Source organism: Typopeltis vanoorti, chromosome 2 (assembly GCF_054136105.1).
Source record: "Typopeltis vanoorti isolate ZY-2024b chromosome 2, IOZ_Tvanoo_1.0, whole genome shotgun sequence".
NCBI lineage: Eukaryota > Metazoa > Arthropoda > Arachnida > Uropygi > Thelyphonidae > Typopeltis > Typopeltis vanoorti.
In genome coordinates this window covers 148,011,113-148,029,764 of record NC_143550.1, presented here as the reverse complement: position 1 = coordinate 148,029,764, position 18,652 = coordinate 148,011,113, and the positions used below count along the sequence as shown (strand labels likewise).

The 18,652-nt window shown below is 35.0% G+C and overlaps 1 protein-coding gene across 1 annotated transcript in view; it reads left to right on the top strand.

Annotated features, from left to right (window-relative positions):
• Window positions 1-18,652, top strand: part of metro (membrane palmitoylated protein 7-like protein metro) — a 456,631-nt gene that overhangs the window by 176,412 nt on the left and 261,567 nt on the right. The window contains exon 7 of the mRNA XM_090408766.1: window positions 6,304-6,385. Coding sequence (XP_090264892.1) covers window positions 6,304-6,385 — 82 coding nt within the window. The remainder of the gene's footprint in view (window positions 1-6,303; window positions 6,386-18,652) is intronic.

The following is an 18,652-nucleotide window of genomic DNA, read 5'->3' as shown; positions in this document are numbered from 1 at the left end:
CGCTAGCAGGCACTCTAGTGTTTGAGTGTTTACCGAGCTACTAAGACGTATATGTATCATACCTAGTTTTACTGTTAAATCTACCTAATTGTTCTTTTTTTTTTTTTTTTTACTTACATACGTATTTAAATTGATAAAGTACGTAATTACATACCATGTGATAAAAGAAGTGCAGAAAAGTTAGCAGAACTTGGTGTTAAGAAGGTGCAGAAATCAATCACACTTGAAAAGAAGATGGAGGTGATTCAAAGAATGGAAGATGGGCAGACATGTGCTAATGTCTGTAGAAGAGTGAATTTGCCTCCATTGACTGTTACTACAATTATGAAAAATGCAGATAAAATAAAACGGTCTGTGCAGCAGTCTACGGCAGTACTAAATGCAAAACTTGTAAGTTATAGCAGGGGTAAACTTCATGAAAAAATGGAAAAATTTGGATGGATGACTTGAATCAGAAAAACATTCTTCTGACGCAGGTTGATATAACTGAGAAAGCAAAACAATTTTTGAGGATCTTAAAAAGACAGATGGAGGTGAAGAAACATTTTTAGGAAGTAAATATTGGTTCATGAGATTTAAGTCTCGAAGTAAGTGCCATAGTGTCAAAGTATGTGGTGAGGCGGCAAGTGCAGATGTTTTGGCAGCGGCTGCTTTTCCTAAAGAATTTTGAATGAGGAAGTTATCCTCTGATCTCATTTTTAATGTTGATGAGACTGGGCTCTACTGGAAAAAATTGCCATCACGCACCTTCATTTCCTGTGAAGAATGTTCCGCTCCAGGTATTAAAGAGACAAAGGTGAGACACGCTTTCATTGGGTGCAAATGTCTCCAGAACTTTGAAGCTTAAACTTTTTATATCTCTCATCTTATTTCCTTCCTTCCTCCTTCACGTCTTGTGTTCTTCTAGGGGGATCTATAGCTGAGCGATGATTTTCTAGAAAAGATTTGACATAGGGATTCGGATTAAATTCATTCAAGGGTTTCCCATTTATACATATTGTCAATGTTGCTGTATCATTCACAGACACCACGCCCTTCAAGGGTCTAAAAGCCATGCTGCCAGTCTATTGGAAATGGAACAAGAAAGCTTGGGTTACACAAGACATTTTTATAGATTGGTACACAAATTATTTTTGTCCTACCGTGCTTTGCTTCTGTAAAGAAAATGATTTGCCAGCCAAGGCATTGCTTCTCTTGGGTAATGCCCCTGGACATCCTCAAACCTTGCTGAAGTAAGAGTACATTGGATGTCAAGGTTGTTTACATGCCCCAAATACATCATTGCTTTTGCAACCGATGGATATCATGGGATTATATCAATCTTCAAAACCTATTACCTCCGTATAACATTTATGGAAATGGTAAGAGTCTTGGACACTTCAGGAAAAACTATTAAAGACTATTGGTGGTCATTCGGTATTTTGAAGGGCATTAACAACATCAAGGCAGCTTGGAACGAAGTGTCAGCAAAGTGTTTAAAAGGAGCATGCCGAAAACCTCTTCCAGCATTTATGCACGACTTCAAGAAATTAGAGCAAGAGGAGAATGTTATTGAAGATGCTACCAAGCTTGCGCAAGATGCGGGATTGGACGATATTACAGCTGAAGATGTGACAGAAGTCTTAGAGAGCCATAATAAACCGCTTTCCAATGAAGACTTAAAAGAATTAAGTCAACAACCAAAGGAGGAGGAAAAAAAATGAAGGTCCTCTGAGAGATATAAAAATGGCTGATTTACAGCGTATCCTTGCAAGCATAGAGACATTGGCTGATGAACTCTGCGAAATGGACCACGATTTGGAATGGAATGCAAACATAAAAAGGAGTGTAGTCACATCTATTTGACCTTACACTGAACTCTTTAAAGAAAGAAAAAGAAAATCTAGGCAGTTAACACTGGATACTTTTTTCGAAAAAAATGCAGGTGATCAGAAACCAGGAACTTCAACATAGAAATATGTAAGATCTTTTCGAAGTTTCATATTTTTTGTATATAATTTTGTTTTGTTTCCGTGATTAATAATTTTATTTTAACAAATATATATGTATGTATTATCAAAGCTTTAAATATAATAATGTTACACATACTTAATGCACATATTTTTTGACTGCGCGGAACATAACTTTATACCTCCCATTAAAATTGGGTTCGTTTTATGCCGATTCAGTTTACACCCTTTTTTTCAGGAATTGAAGTGAGGCGTAAACCTAGGGCTGCCTGTAACTAGATATAATAAAGGCAGTGGTGAGCTATGGAAATTTTAACAAAGGGCTCGCATCGTCGAGCAGAAAAAAGCAGTATTTCACACAAAAACTTTTATTAATACAGCTTGTGTATAAATGCCAATCAAAAAGTATGAGGGACAATCAACCTGTAAAGGCTATAATTTTTGAACAAATATTTCATGATCTAAACATGAAATATTTGCACACAATCATCTGTTAATTTATCTTACATAAGAAAAACATTTTTTTAACTATCAGTCTATAAATAATAAATCAAGTACCAATCAAGGGGCATTATTTTATAGTCCTATTTATTTATATGGGATTACCAAAAGTGAATTATTATTTGTGAAATGGTAGTAACAGTAACTATAATATTTTATTTAGCAAATAAAATTGCATAACATAACATACATATAACATACTTTTGAGACGATGAGATGATTTTACATGAAAAAAAAAACTCGCTGTCTGGTGCACATTTACCCAGGAAATACTTATGACAACAGCTGCCACACCTTATTCAAAGGTTTCCCATTTATACATATTGTCAATAAATCCGAAATATGTTTTATAGTAAGAGAAGATCTCTTTGTCGTTATGATATTATTCATCACACTAAAAGCTCATTCGGCTTCATCGCTGCAAACTGCAATTGTTGCCATAATCACTTTGGCTTTTTTCACCGTGCTGGAAATTTCGTGTTGTAACTTTCCAGTCAAAGCCTTTTCCACTAAATCTTTAAAATCATTAATTTTAATTTCATATTTCAAAATAAAATTTAAAGATCTTATTCTCTTTTCTCCTTCTAACCATGGAAGCGTAACTTCTTCCATATTCCATGTTTCAGGAGAACATACATTTAAAATGTTTTTCAGTTCTTCATCTTCCAAACCCTCATAATTTTCCTTTTTAAGTTTAAAATTACTTTGCTGCATTAATCTATCCTTTAAAGACATTATAAGAGTTTAGTAATGTTTCTTGCGGTAGTTTGTGAAATCTGATTTTACTTTCAATTTCTATTCCTTCAAATTCTTTTGATTTTAACATGGTATCAATTTTAGATTCATAAGAACCTACAGAATTTTTAAAATCATTAATTACATTAATTGTTCACATGATTAAGGAATTAGCTCTTATAATTCTTATATTGGGACTTTGTAGAGCTTCTGACAGATATGATAATTCCTATAGGATATCAATCATTAATGCTAGATCTTTTAAAAATTCCAAATTGAGAAGTTTAAAAAGCCCTTATATTTATCGTTCAATGCAAAATGCTTGCATAAAGTGGATAATTTCTCCACACAGCTTACAAATTTGAGAAAAATTTAACAAAGGGCTCGCGCGAACCCCTTATAGTTCACCACTGAATAAAGGGCACACAAAAGTTGAGGATACAGATATTCTTGATGTGTGGAGAAATTACTTGGAAAGATTGCTAAATGAAATAAACAGTAACAGCATAGTGATAGAAAACACTGAACAGGAATGCCATCTGGAATATATAACTGTATTTGAAGTAGAAAAAGTTATCTTAAAACTGAAGTTTGTGGAGTAAATGATATTTTACCAGAAATGCTAAAATATGGAAGTATAAAAGTTTCATAGTGGCTACACTGCAGAATTTCAGAACAGAACCACACTTCAGAGAGTCGAATTCCAGATAGAGTGCTCATAGTACCCATCTATATATATATATATATATATATAAAGGAATAAAGCTGAATGTGAGAATTACGGAGGAATTTCTCTACTGAGCATTCCTGGTAAGATTTATGCAAGTATTCTTGGGAAATGCCTAAGAAAAATTGTGGAGAAACTTAGAGAAGAACAAGCTGGGCTCAGGCTAAACAGAGGTTGTCAGGATCAAATTTTCACTTTAAGACGAATAGTTGAGATATTATGGGAATGTAGCAATGATCTGTATTTAAGTTTGGTAGATCTGGAAAAGGCATATGACAAGGTGCCAAGAGGAAAGCTGTTCAAAACACTCCATTTATATGGTGTGAATAGGACATTATATCAAGCAATACACAGTCTCTATTTGAGTTGTAAATCAGTAGTTAGAATTGAAGGAGGAAGATGATTTGATGGTCAGGTGTGTGAGCTCTATCAATTTTTGAGTCTGTTTTCAGTGGTGCATACACCACTGGAAGTGGTGTATGCACTCCTCAGTGCCAGATCACCCGAAGAAAGGGTGCCGTGAGTTCGATTGTAGTCGTTGACTAGAGCAATTTTTTCTAATCTTTTTTTTGACTGGTTCCTGAGTTAGTTGATCACTGGCATGGGCAAGCGGGTTTTTTTCCTCTCAGAAACTCATATTTTTAATCCTGTAAACTCAAGAAAATTGACCGTAGAACCCACATTGTTTCGGACATTAAAAATATTGTGTCAGGGACCATTAGATGGCAGCACTTGTTATTTGTCTCTTCATTGTGTGCTGCTTAAATTACTGATAGCCCTGGGCTAGCTATCTCTGATTGGCTAATAGTGGAGATTGAACTGCCTACTCTGTCTCCAAATGTTAGAACTAAAACGGCCTCGCCTACTTCCTATAAGGGAATAAAAGACATTAGCTGATTTTGATTGATGTTATGATTAATAATATTGTTAATCATATTTTTGATGAACAACTTAGAATCACTATAAAAAACTTTCTCCTTCTTTTCCTTCTTTGATTTTGGTGTTTATACCTTGCTCTTCTCTTGCACCATTTCTTCCTTGGTCTTATGAAGGATCCCATATAAGCATACTGTTTCTCTCTTCATTCTTCTGACCTTCCAATGACATTGGTTCTATACCAAGCGCATCCAGTATAATATATACAACTTTTTCTTACCTGCTAATCAAAACACACACACACACACTCTCTCTCTCATGAAAAGTTTCACAGATTAACATAATGCAATTGACTAAATTTAAACAAACAAGGGGGAGGATATATATAGATATAGATATATATACAGGGTGTTCGGGATAAATTTGACATATTTATAATTAATTATATTTTTCCGTAAGTTACATGTATTAACACACACTTCTCTTCATTTAAAAGTTTGGACCCTTCTTCATTCATATACAAGATGTCAGAAAGGATGGATAGCTGGAACCCACCTGAATCATGGAAGAGAATAACTTGTATCATGATGATTCGTGCCCGCCATCAAAATAAGGATATTACGACTGCTGCCCAATGCTCCCTGAATACAGTAAAAACAATCAGGCATGAACCAGAGACTTGCAATGGTGACTACGAGGATGTAGCAAGAAGAAAGATCCCTAGCAGACGATCTGATTGCGTTCGTACAGCAGAATTCCTCGCAAATCTGCAGGAACAGGTGTTGAAGAACCCTGGCATTGGAATTCGGGCTTTGTTCGTGGAGTTGCTAACTGTAGTCAAGCCCTGGATAACAAGGGTAGCCAATGGTAGGCCGTATGTATGGCAGCAGGATTCGGCCCCTTGCCACACCTCTGGGAAAAGGAAAAAATGGTTGTCTGAAAATTTCTACGACTTCACCAGTCCAAATGTTTGGCCTCCAAACTCCCCAGACCTTAACCCCATGGATTATTTTGTATGGGGCGCAGTTGAAAAAGACACCAATCGCACTTCCAGTAATACAAAAGCCCAGTTAATGGATAAAATTAAAACAGTTTTTGCGGCCCTTCCCAGGGAGACTGTAGCATCAGCTTGTTCGAGGTTCCGAAGCAGAATTGAAGCTGTGATCGATGCTAATGGTGGTTATTTTGAGTAAATCTTGTTGATAGTATTGTAATTAACTCTGCCTGTAATGTTTTTTTGTCAATTCATTAAATTTAATAGATACAAAGATTTTCTTTTTCCTTACGAAACTGTCAAATTTATCCCGAACACCCTGTATATATATAACTTGTATTTAAAAAAAATTAAGTTACAGTAAAGTTAGCTGAGGATAAAAATACAGGATTCTTTGATATGTGCATTTAGCAGTCAATACTGCAATAATTAGTACTAATTATCTGTGCAGTAGCTGCATTTCATGTTAGAGGTTTTGTTAATTGTATTGTCATTTCTTGATGAAATTATGTTTTTTCTAGGGTGCCACAATAAAATATGATGAAAGCTCAGGAACTATAATAATAGCAAGAATTATGCATGGAGGAGCAGCAGATAGAAGTGGTAATTAATTTTCTTAGAAAAAAAAGTAACGTTGTGTAAATAATTTGTTCGGAACCTATAATTCAAATTAGAATTCATAATAAAGAGGAAAAAAGATTGCCTTGCTTTTTTGTTCCCTCATATGAGAAAGTATGCCTATATTGTATTCACATTAATTGATAATGACTCAGCTTTATATTACCAAGAAAATACATTTCTTAGCAGCATATGTGGGAAATACTCAATACCTTGGCTTTCTGGCTAGATGGTAGAAATGCATATCTTTCCAATGAGTCATTTTCTATGCTGACTGCAAGTTTTAATCTTGGCTCACAACAATCCTGTTTTCTGATAATGTGCACATTATCTTTAAAAAAGAAATGGGGGGTGGGGACTGCATTTATATATGGGAAAAGAAAATTAACATTCATTTCCCTTGCATTTGCTCTTGGAGCTATAGAAACATTTAGTGCTCTCTCAAATCCAACATGCCTTTTTCAGTTATGGAAGCCACACTTGGATATATGCTTCTGTTGGATTCTAAGCCACAGTCTGTCATTATTTTGTAAACCTTTATAAGGAGCTTTGCTTTATCAGTACATTCTCATTATAGTCAATATTTCAAAACTGACTGTAGAGCTTGAGAGTACAACCTTTGACATCAGAGTTGCCTTGCCTTGGTTTTTATAGAGACCAAACTCTGCCCAGTAGCCTGTATGCTTAGCTTTTATTAATGCTTTTGATAAAGGTCACACTGACCTGACAGCTGTTTCAAACTGCTGATTAATGTCAGAGGCAAGGCAGTAACGTTTCATGGAGATGAATGGAGATTTTGTTAGTCCCATCTACAAGAGGCAAGACACTGTTTATTATTTTATGATTGTCTATTCAGCTGTTCCAGTTATTTAAAAAAAAATCTGTCAGCTGTGCCATTGTTTATTATTTTATAATTTTTCATCTTTGTAATGAGATTGTTTTTTTACACCAAGTGTTAAGTAATTTACACAAGAGTTCAATTCCAATTGGTGCAATAACTTTTAACTCTATTTCTTTTATAATCCAGAAAATTATTGACTTGAGACCAAATAAAAAATATATACATTTAATGAAACTAAAAACATTATATACATTTTAAATAAAATTACATAAATAACTAAAAAATTGGATCCAAGGCCTTCAAGATAAGTCTACACTTCAGAGATTTTCTTATCCTAAAAAAAAATAAAATAATTCATTCTATTACTGGGTTGTTTAACATATACTTAATCATGTCTACCAGACTAAACACCTTGTTTTCACAACAACAAAATGTTCATCAGAAGTCAGTTTCTTTGTTAGGCCCTTTCAAAAAATACTAAATTTTCTTTTTCCATGGGATACTTTTTTTATCTCCCTTATGTGGCATACATTATTATTTCTCATATCTCACTTGAAGTATAAATATTCTTACCTCTCACAGTTCAATTTAATGCACAATTTACTAATTTTTGAGTAAATTGTGCATAAAAAAAAAGACAGTTTCTTCTACTAATTCATAAACAACACATCTAAGCTGAGCTTTTCATGTTAAGCCACTTTATAGTTTCAGATTTCAGCAATTTTTTTGCTTTTTCCCATAGAATAATAAATAGATCTGGTGTCCTTCAGGCAGAATATGAAACTTTATTTAGCGTTTATTTGAACATCGAAATAGAATATCACTCCAGTATCTTCTTTTATTTACTAAACAGTTGTTGACAGGCTTAACTCTTCCAGTTTAAAGATTCACAGTGCTAAGATTCCTTTTTGGAATCTTATATTAATATTCTTCCGACTGTCATGTTTTTTAAAAACTTCCTAGAGCAAAATTCTCTGGTTGTCTTTCTCAAGTTTGCATTCTCTCTCTGCTTGTTTACTATGGTGCTGAATGCTCTCTCTCTGTCAACTGTCATCACCTATCAGTCTCCTCAGTGAGCATATGCATGTCATGTAAATGGCAAGCGAGAAGTTACGTAGTAATGGCTGAACGTTGTCTTCATTAGGGTAAAGAGAATGTCTTCACAAGGAACAAAAGATATCTTAACTTAACAAATATGAATTACAATAAAAAAAGACTGAAATTATTGCAAACTCTCAGAATCTAGTAAGTACATCAAATCACATATGAACAGGCACATCACAAGTGCTGATCATACGTGTTATGAAACCAAAACTAATAACATATTAGAATAGAGAAGCAATTCTAAAAAGATTCATAATTTTAAATTATGATTATTTTTACAACACTTTAGTATGTGCCAGATAATCTGGGAACCCTGCTGTAAAGACCAAACATGGAACTTTTTAAGCCCCCATCAGTATGATGAACGGTAGTCTTATACCGGGTGATGTAATATGATCTTCTGATTAGGTTATTAATAATATCTAATTTGATTTCATGCAAATGTAAACTGTTCAGTATTCACTATAATCTGCATTTGCTTGCTTTTATCATGTTTGCATAACATGCTATACTGTCATCCTTTCCCATTTTTTTTAATACTCCAAGTAGGTCAATATCTTTAACTATATTATATTTTATCTCACCATTTATTCATCTTTTGATACTTGCAGCAAAGAACTGTACAGATTTAGTGAGCCAGAGAAGAAGACACTTGTTAATGTCATGGGAGTATTTCAGTGCCACTGCTGACTCCAAAAATAATCTTTCTGACCTCTAATGTAATATGATCTTCTGATTAGGTAGTCTTATACCGGGTGATGTAATATGATCTTCTGATTAGGTTATTAATAATATCTAATTATTATATCTAATTATTATTAATAATATCTAATATCTAATGTAATATGATCTTCTGATTAGGTAGTCTTATACCGGGTGATGTAATATGATCTTCTGATTAGGTTATTAATAATATCTAATTTGATTTCATGCAAATGTAAACTGTTCAGTATTCACTATAATCTGCATTTGCTTGCTTTTATCATGTTTGCATAACATGCTATACTGTCATCCTTTCCCATTTTTTTTAATACTCCAAGTAGGTCAATATCTTTAACTATATTATATTTTATCTCACCATTTATTCATCTTTTGATACTTGCAGCAAAGAACTGTACAGATTTAGTGAGCCAGAGAAGAAGACACTTGTTAATGTCATGGGAGTATTTCAGTGCCACTGCTGACTCCAAAAATAATCTTTCTGACCTCTAATGACTCCTTATATAGCACCGTAGTTTCTTTCCATTTGAATCTGTGTAAAGGTGTCCAAATCATGGTTTTGACAGTCTTCACTAGTCATGATGATGATAGTGAATATACTTGTATTTTCCACAGTGGATGTTAACGTATCCGTTAATAAGTCATCATCCACCTTGTAACTTGACCTAATGTGTGTGTGTGTGTGTGTGTGTGTGTGTGTGTGTGTGTGTGTGTCTATCCACATTAGGCTAAGTTACATGCACGGGGCACTTCATACAGAAACGATGTTGTTCTTTGGAGCAGATAAGGGTTGTTAAATATAGATATTATATTTATTTAGTAAGTTAGCTATCATTCCAAATGGACCCAGGATATAAGGGGATAGGAATAATTGTTTCCTTTAGTCTTGTGTTTGAAAGGAGGAAGAAATTAGGCGTGTAGTGTTTTGTCATTTTATAGGGGAGTAGTCATAAACTAAAAATGTATGGTGAAAGTAGTTCAATTTTGCATTAAGAACTGGATCAGTACAACAAATAGCCTACAACAAATAATCTGTGAACTGGTGTTTTAAGGATAGCATATTGTTGGGTTGGATAATGGTGTGATTGTTTATGCAAGTGTCTTCCAGTCTGTGTAGATGTTTGTGGATGTGCATGCAGGCATGTTTGCTTTTAGTAAGTAAAAACAAGTAATGAACCATATGAAAAGATTTTTCTTTTGTGAAATATATTTTAGGATGTTGGCTGTTCAATGTAGTAAAAATGAATTGAATACATATAGCGATAGGTGTCGACTGCACCATTGTAACGTATGATGTTGAATGCGTTTTTGTAATGATGTCTGTTTGCCTATGTTGTGAGCCTGTTTGGTTACCGCTCTATTGTAATGTCTTTATTCTAATTAGCGGTGCACTTTTTCTTTTGTAACCTTTCTTACTTATTCTACTGTGTACTATGTTTATCCACTTTTTGTATTTACCAGTCATATGTCTTTGAACACTGGAAAATTTATTTGCAAAGACTGCGCTACCAGTATTTCTATATTGGCGTACGACTCAATAATACGTCTGGTAGATCTCTCTCTCTCTTACTAGCATAAATTCCTTCAATAAAGTTTACATAAACAGTCGTGTGGTTCTGAAGTACTTAAACTACACTTTTAATGCCTTAGTTGTTTCCTGCTCACAGAACTGAGTTTATTTAGGAACAGTGCATTTTAAAATAAAAGATCAGGCATCACTCTATTGACATATAATTAAAACACATTTATTTACATTAATAACAAAGTACATTAATTAAATGATAGGGAGGTTACTCTCTCTCTACCTATCCTTTAGACTTTTAGCATAAAGAAAAAAACTTTCCTTTTTAATTACTAAATAACTATACAATATAATTACTCAATTCTTCACTTATTAAATCAAATTATCGAAACTCTAATTTACTCACAAAGAGGTTAGCTAGCTATGGCAAGTTATCTCACAAATTATATTCCAATTAATAACAAATCAGAGGACTTCTTATGGATACTTCTTATTACTGTTTCTTATCAGTCCATCTATAACGTATCTTCTAGATTACAAAAGGAATTTACAGCAAAAGATGGAACAAACTTACAGAGGCGCTGTGTCGCACACTCATCCAAAAGTCTTGCACTAAAGTCCCTATGCCTTTTCTTTCATTTCGGGTCTTATGCTTCCTTCTGGAGTGTCTTGCTTCAGCGGCATCTCATCGGGATATTCGCTGGCTTTGGACTGCAATCTGCGGTACACAAATAGCTCAGGGAAAAGGACATCCGACCGACACTTGGCTCGGGTATTTACATAGGCATTTTTCTCAACGTTTTCATTTGGCTTCTCCTCTGACCTGGCCTCGCCGTAACGTCCCATCCCCGAAAAGCCCCCGATGTTCAGCTAAGTCCCTTTTTTATTTCGCATTCTCTGGGACCTTGCTCCAAGGGTTGTAACCCCCGAAGAAATCAGCACGATTCCTTGATCTTCTGTTAAGACCGACCCGTTCTTTCTTCTGCTCCGTGCACTCCTTTAATCCTATCTTGTTGGGCAACGAAAACTTGTCTGAACGTTGCCGATCTCTTAGACACTGACTTTGAAGATGTTTACACGCAGAGCTCGCAAACAACTTTCTTATACACTTAAATCGTAAACAACTTTCTTCTGCCCTTACATAGAGCTATTATACAAAGTTCTGGTGGCAAATGCATTGCCTTTGTTTTTGACATTCTAGAAATTTTTGTTAAGCAGTAAGTACAGTCAATTCCCATAGGGTTATTTACATTAATATTTAGCATAAAATATATAGAGACATACAAGGTTATTTTTTGTAATATTCTCATGAGACTTGACCTCTGTAAAAATCAATGTAAAGTGCTTTGGTACTTCCAAGCTACATCGAGTTTTACATACATGTATCCTGTTCCCAGGACTGAATAACAAAAGCATCACCTATGTAGTAGAGCCAGTCTAAAAATTATGTTGCTGTTTTTAGTGCTTTGTTCTCATCATCATGATCAAATTCCAGCCATGACCCCTCAAGGGGTGTACAGGATATGATAGTACTACATGAAAAATTTACATTATTACTAACTTCCTATCTACAATTTTCCTCCAAATCAGATCTGTTACTTGTCAAGACTTCAACATTATCAGATCTTATATTTCTATCGTCTAAGGCACTTTGAACAGTATCAATCCACCTATATCTTCGTCTTCCTCTGGGTCGTTTGCCTGCCAACCTGGCAGAGAACGCTTGTTTTGCTAATCTTTCCTTGCCCATTCTATTTAAGTGACCCATCTGAGATTAGCTCTGCTAATGCATTCCTGAATGCAGACTATGTCAAGTTCTTTCCTAATATCCTCATTTTTAATATGATATTGCCATCTGTTCAGGCCTCTAATCTTTCCAAGGACTCTCATATCTGTGGTCTCTAGTCTTTGGTCAAGTGTTTTACTTCTGACTCAGCTCTCAGATCCATAAGTTAAAACTGGTTTGAACACTGTCTTGTATACAGCTAATTTAGTGTTCTGACTAATTTCTCTCTTATTCCATATGAATTTATTCAATTGACTTCCTATCATACCAGCTTTGTTGATTCTGTTGTCAATATCAATATTGAATTTACCATCTTCACTAAAAATTGTGCCTAAGTAGCTGAAATGTTTTAATGTTCCACAGGTTCTCCGTTCACAACGCAGTTGACATTTTCAACGATTCTGCCTATTTTAATTGTCTTTGTCTTTTTATTGCTGACCTTCATACCATATCTATTATAACACTTTTCAATTTAGTCAGGTAATCTTTCAGACTTGTAGCGGATTTATTTAGAAGTATAACATCGTCTGCATAAAGCAAAGAACTGCCATTAACATCTCCAATTTTGATACCATGTTTAATACTTTCCTTCATAATGTGATCCATATAGATAATGAATAACAGAGGTGATAATATACATCCATGTCTCACACTAGATTTAACATTAAACTACCTTCCTGTACTTCTTTCAATTTGAACTGCTGACTTACAACACAAATAAAGACTAAGTATTGCTTGATATAATGCCCCATTGACACCATATAACTGTAGTGTATTGAATAGCTTCTCTCTTGGCACCTTGTCATATGCCTTTTCCAGATCGACAAAACTTAAATATAGATCTTTGTTATATTCCCATGCTTTCTCAACTATTTGTCATAAAGTGAAGATCTGATCCTGACAGCCTCTATTTGGCCTGAATCCAGCTTGTTCTTCACCCAGCTTTTAGTCCACAATTCTTCTCAACGGTTTCTCAAGTATACTGGCATAAATCTTGCCCGGAACACTCAGTAGGGAAATACCTCTGTAATTGTCACATTCAGTTTTATTTCCCTTTTTATATATGGGTACTATTAGAGCTCTACTCCAATCATTGGGAATTCGTCCCTCTGTCCAGGCTTTCTAACTCTAATTCCTTTTACAGCACTCTTTCCTCCATTTCTAACCTTCTTCAACAACCTCCAGAATATCTTACCACCTTCTTGATATTTATTTTCTATGTTCTTGCCAAAGTCCTCCCATGACTTTTGTTTAGCTAGTTTTACATAGTGTTCAGCTTTCTTACATTTATCTCTGTATTTTCTAAGGGCACAAGCTGACTTATTTGCCAGGAACTTGTGATATGCTTTCTTCTTTTCCTTCACTGCCTCATTAACTTCTTCTTTTCCTTCACCACATGCATCTCTTGCTGAATCAATCAGTGTTTTCTTCAAAGCTTGCCACTGAATTTCCAAGATTTGGTTGCTGTTCTCAAACTCTTTCATTTTTTCTTCAATAATCTTTGTGTATTTTAGTCTACAGTTCACATCTGAGAACTGCTCAACTTTTATTCACTTTAAAACTTTCTTACATGTTATTCTTTTAGTATGAAATTCAATTTTATCCTGCTCAAGACTAAATAGTGATCACTTCTAATTTCAAATATTCTGTACACTCTGGTGTCCTGCGCCAGAGAGCAAACATCACTATCAACATTAATATAGTCAATGAGACTTTTCTTATTCCTTGCCTGTTCTCTCCATGTGAATTTATGCACATTTTTTGTTGGAACATGGTGTTGGTAATAACCAGTCCATGTCCTGAGCAGAAATACAATAGATATTTGCCATTATTATTAGCTTTGCTCTTTTCTCCAAATTTTTCCAAAATATTTTTGTATGTCTCACAATCATTTCCTACTCTGCTATTTAGATCCCCAACTTTTCCTTTTTCATTGTGTCAGTTGCTTTTTCTAAAGCCTCAAAAATATCCTCCACTTCTACCTTAGTAGAACCTTCTTTGGGACCATAGGCACAAATAAGTCTCATTGTCCAGTTCCCATTCTCATATTTGCCCACATCACTCTAGTTGATACTGCCTGCCATTCAAGAAGATTAGCCTCGTATTTAATGTTGAATATGGCTATTCTTCTTTTCCTTGATTGTTATTGCCTGAATATAGCATTTTGTATTTATTGCTCAGAAAGATCTCACCAGTTTTTGTCTTTTTTGTTTCAGTCATCCCTATTATGTTGATCTGGTACTTATCTAATTCCTCCACTAGCTCCATTTCTTTGCCATTCAGGCTTCTTATGTTGATAGTACCGATCTTTAACTCTGGTGATGTTGAGTTGGGGTTTATTTTCAGATTTGTTCCAGTAGCTGACTTTTCGCTGTCCTCCCTGGTTTCCTGGTGAAATCAACGGGGGCCTTGTTTAACCGGGCTATGCCCCAACCAGCATGAAATTTTGTCATGTTCTACCATCATGTATGCTTTGTTCTCTCTGAATGTAATATACGGAATAGCAAAAGGGGTGGAGAAGATCATTGCATTTACAAACGAACAGTTCCATCTGTTTGTAAATTTTTCGGTTCCCTGTGGATAACACGCACATACTTTAAATATGAATAATTCAATAATGTCTTGTTACGTCATTGGGTTTCCCTAAATATTTTACCTCTATTGTTCTCCTTGTGCCTACTGAGATCTGGCTTCTAAACTGACTTTCTGGGGCTGTTTCTCTCTTTGAGCTCTGACGAAATTTATTCGTTTATGCTGCGCCAGTCAGAACTCTAGGATAGAAGATGAAGAATAATAAATTTAGTTTAATCCTTTATCCAAGTGAGAGCAAACGAAGTTTGCGCCTGAAAGTATCTTCAGGACTGGATTAAGGTGGTACAACACCAGGGCAACTCGTTGCAAAGGTGGAGCAAGCTACCAACACTCCTATCTCTGTATCTCCTATAATGCAAAACACATCTCTTTGCGGATATGTCTGATGTTATGCATTAAGGGAAGGGCCACTACCCAGACTAGTTTCAACCTTTATTGAGGTCTCTTCAGTGGGAGCCAGGCCCAAGTGGAGATATCAGGCAGAAGCATTAGCAGGTCATCTCTACCTATAGGAATTGACAATTGGTGTGCCACCCTTTTTTATCTAGGATATCTAGGATAGAAATTCTTATCTGAAGAAACTTTCCCAGAATTCAAGTAATACGTGTAGATTGAGTTCTCAGTATACAGTCATGACCTTGACAATCTTAAATTCCCCTTTTTTCTCTCTAAACATAGATTCGCTATTTTCGTGAGTGGTAAAATTCAATCTCTTACTTAGACAAACTCAGGTATACATGGGAAAACATATTTATTATTTATCTAAGAAGATTACAATTTAAATAACACATATAATCAAGCAAATCAAGGTTAATACTAAAATACAAATAAAGCAGGGTAATAATAATCAAACAGATAGGCTATTCAAACACACTTATAAGAATCTTATGTTCATCTATATCACAGACATGGATGTCGGTATTAAACTAGATTACTGCTACTAACGACCCGTACACATTAAACTTGGTCTATACAACTTATGAACGTAGACCACCAGTCCAATTCGATTAACATTACACATGAAACTGTCTCAAAATTCTCTCTCTCTTCTCCTCTAAACTGATCATTTTACACCTTCGTCACCAATAGATAACACATAAAAGGGAAGATTTGTACATTACCACCTTGTTAGATGTTTTCTCATCTATAACAAAGAACATCCTTCCGTCTGTTCTTTGTTATAGATTGTCCCTCTGTACGATGGATTGCCGCCATGTGGGAGTCACGTGCTCATCCCGAATATGCCACTTTTTTCTTCTGGACTTACGAACTTTTTGCATCGCTGCTTCTAACACGATTTACTTTCAAAGGAATCCTTTGCTGTTTTCTCACCAGATTGATCCACACCGATGGTCTAAAACTCGAACACTGCTGTCATCTCGTGCTATATTTTCTTTGATTCACATCGCTCAGCAATGAGAAACACGCTGCCACTTTTCCATCTTCACGCGTCTTGTCGGGTATCAGGCATGCTGATCCGCTCTGGAACTTCGAGCAGGAGATTCATGGGGAGGGCACATGCGACCGGGGAACACCACAGGAATTAGGAGAAAAACGTAAAAGGAAGCAAAAAAGAGGCCTCTCTCAACGATGTGAATCCATTTTAAACCCCATTATAGCACCCTCTTTTCGCACTCCAAAATTTAAAGATGTCATTCATTTATCATCATCATCATATGCTTATCTTTTTGCATTTTAACATCTTATGAGTACACTAGCAACCTTCTGGCACCCTTTGTTCCAAAGCCTTGCTGGACCAGCTGAGGTCACATAATAATTCATCAGTACCTATCTGAAATACATATTTTAGTACGAGTATAAATGATACAAGTTTATGAATACAGTACTGTATAAATAGAACCAGATTTTTTATTTGTTCTACTTACAAAGAAAATATTAAATCATGTAGTTATTGCACAATTTCATCAGAAGAATTATCAAAATCAAGATAGGTCACAGCTTAAATGAGTATTTCTTTAGTGGTGAGCGAGATTAAGTCTTCATAGAGTGTAATATTCTTTGATCTTGGGGTTGGATAAGAGATTTACAGTTTGGTGATAAACATGCTACATAGACATTTTTCTTATACCAGAGTTCAATTTTAGGGAAAGCTGAACAGTTGTCCAAATTGAAAATTTTACAAGCATCTCACACTCAGCCATTCATTCACCTCACACATGCAAACTTTTCAAACTGTTTCAACACAATCTGACTGATAATACAAACATTTTTATTTGCATGGTGTAAATTTTAACTCTTTTTAAGGCACCAGAACATTTAATTTCACTGTCACTGGGCCTATTGATATAATCTTGCTGAATGCTTGCTTGCTGGATTTTAGCACCTAAGGATAGCAATCATCATCGTCATCAAATTCCTGCCATGGGGTGTACAGGATATGATAGTACTACATAAAAAATTTACATCATTACTAACTTCCTATCTACAATTTTTCTCCAAATCGGTCTGTTACCTGTCAAGACTCCAACATTATCAGATCTTATATTTCTATCTTCTAAAACACTTTTTGCCATATCAATCCACCTATATCTTAGTCTTCCTCTGGGTCATATTCCTGCCAACCTGGCAGAGAACACTTGTTTTGCTAATCTTTCCTCTCCCATTCTATTTAAGTGACCATATCACCTGAGATTAGCTCTGCTAATGACTTCCTAGATGCTGAAAATGTCGAGTTCTTTCCTTATATACTCGTTTTTAATATGATATTGCCATTGATGCCTTCTGTTCATGCCTCTAATCTTTCTCAGGAATCTCATATCTGCAGTCTATTCTTTGGTCAAGCGTTTTACTTCTGACCCAGCTCTTAGATCCATGAGTTAAAATTGGTTTGAACACTGTCTTGTATACAGCTAATTTAGTTATTTGATTAATTTCTCTCTTATTCCATATAAATGTATTCAGTTGACTTCTTACTATATCAGCTTTATTGATTCTGTCACTAAAAATAGTGCCTAAGTTGCTGAAATGTTTTACTTGTTCTATAGGTTTTCCATTCACAATGCAGTTGATATTTTCAATGCTTCTGCCTATTTTCATTGTCTTTGTCTTGTTGTTGCTGACCTTCATACCATATCTACTACAACACTTTTCAATTTAGTCAGGGAATCTTGCAGACTTGTAATGGATTTATTTAGAAGTATAACATCGTCTGCATAAAGCAAACAGCTGAGATTAACATCTCCAATTTTGATATCAGGTTTAATACCACTTTCCTTCATAATGTGATCATGTAGATAATGAATAATAGAGTGGATAACATACATCCTTGTCTCACACCAGATTTAACATTAAACCATCTTCCTGTACTTCGTTCAATTCTAACTGCTAACTTACAACTCAAATAAAGACTAAGTATTGCTATATAATGCCCCATTGAGACCATATAACTATAGCGTTTAGAATTACTTCTAGCTTCTCTCTTGGCTCCTTGTCATATGTCTTTCCCAGATCTACAAAACTTAAATACAGATATTTGTTATATTCCCATGATTTCTCAAATATCTCTCGTAAAGTGAAAATCTGATCCTGGCAGCCTCTGTTTGGCCTGAATCCAGCTTGTTCTTCACCAAGCTTCTCTTCCACTATCCTTCTCATCCGTTTCTCAAGTATACTTGCATATATCTTACCAGGAACATTCAGGAGAAATACTTCTGTAATTCTCACATT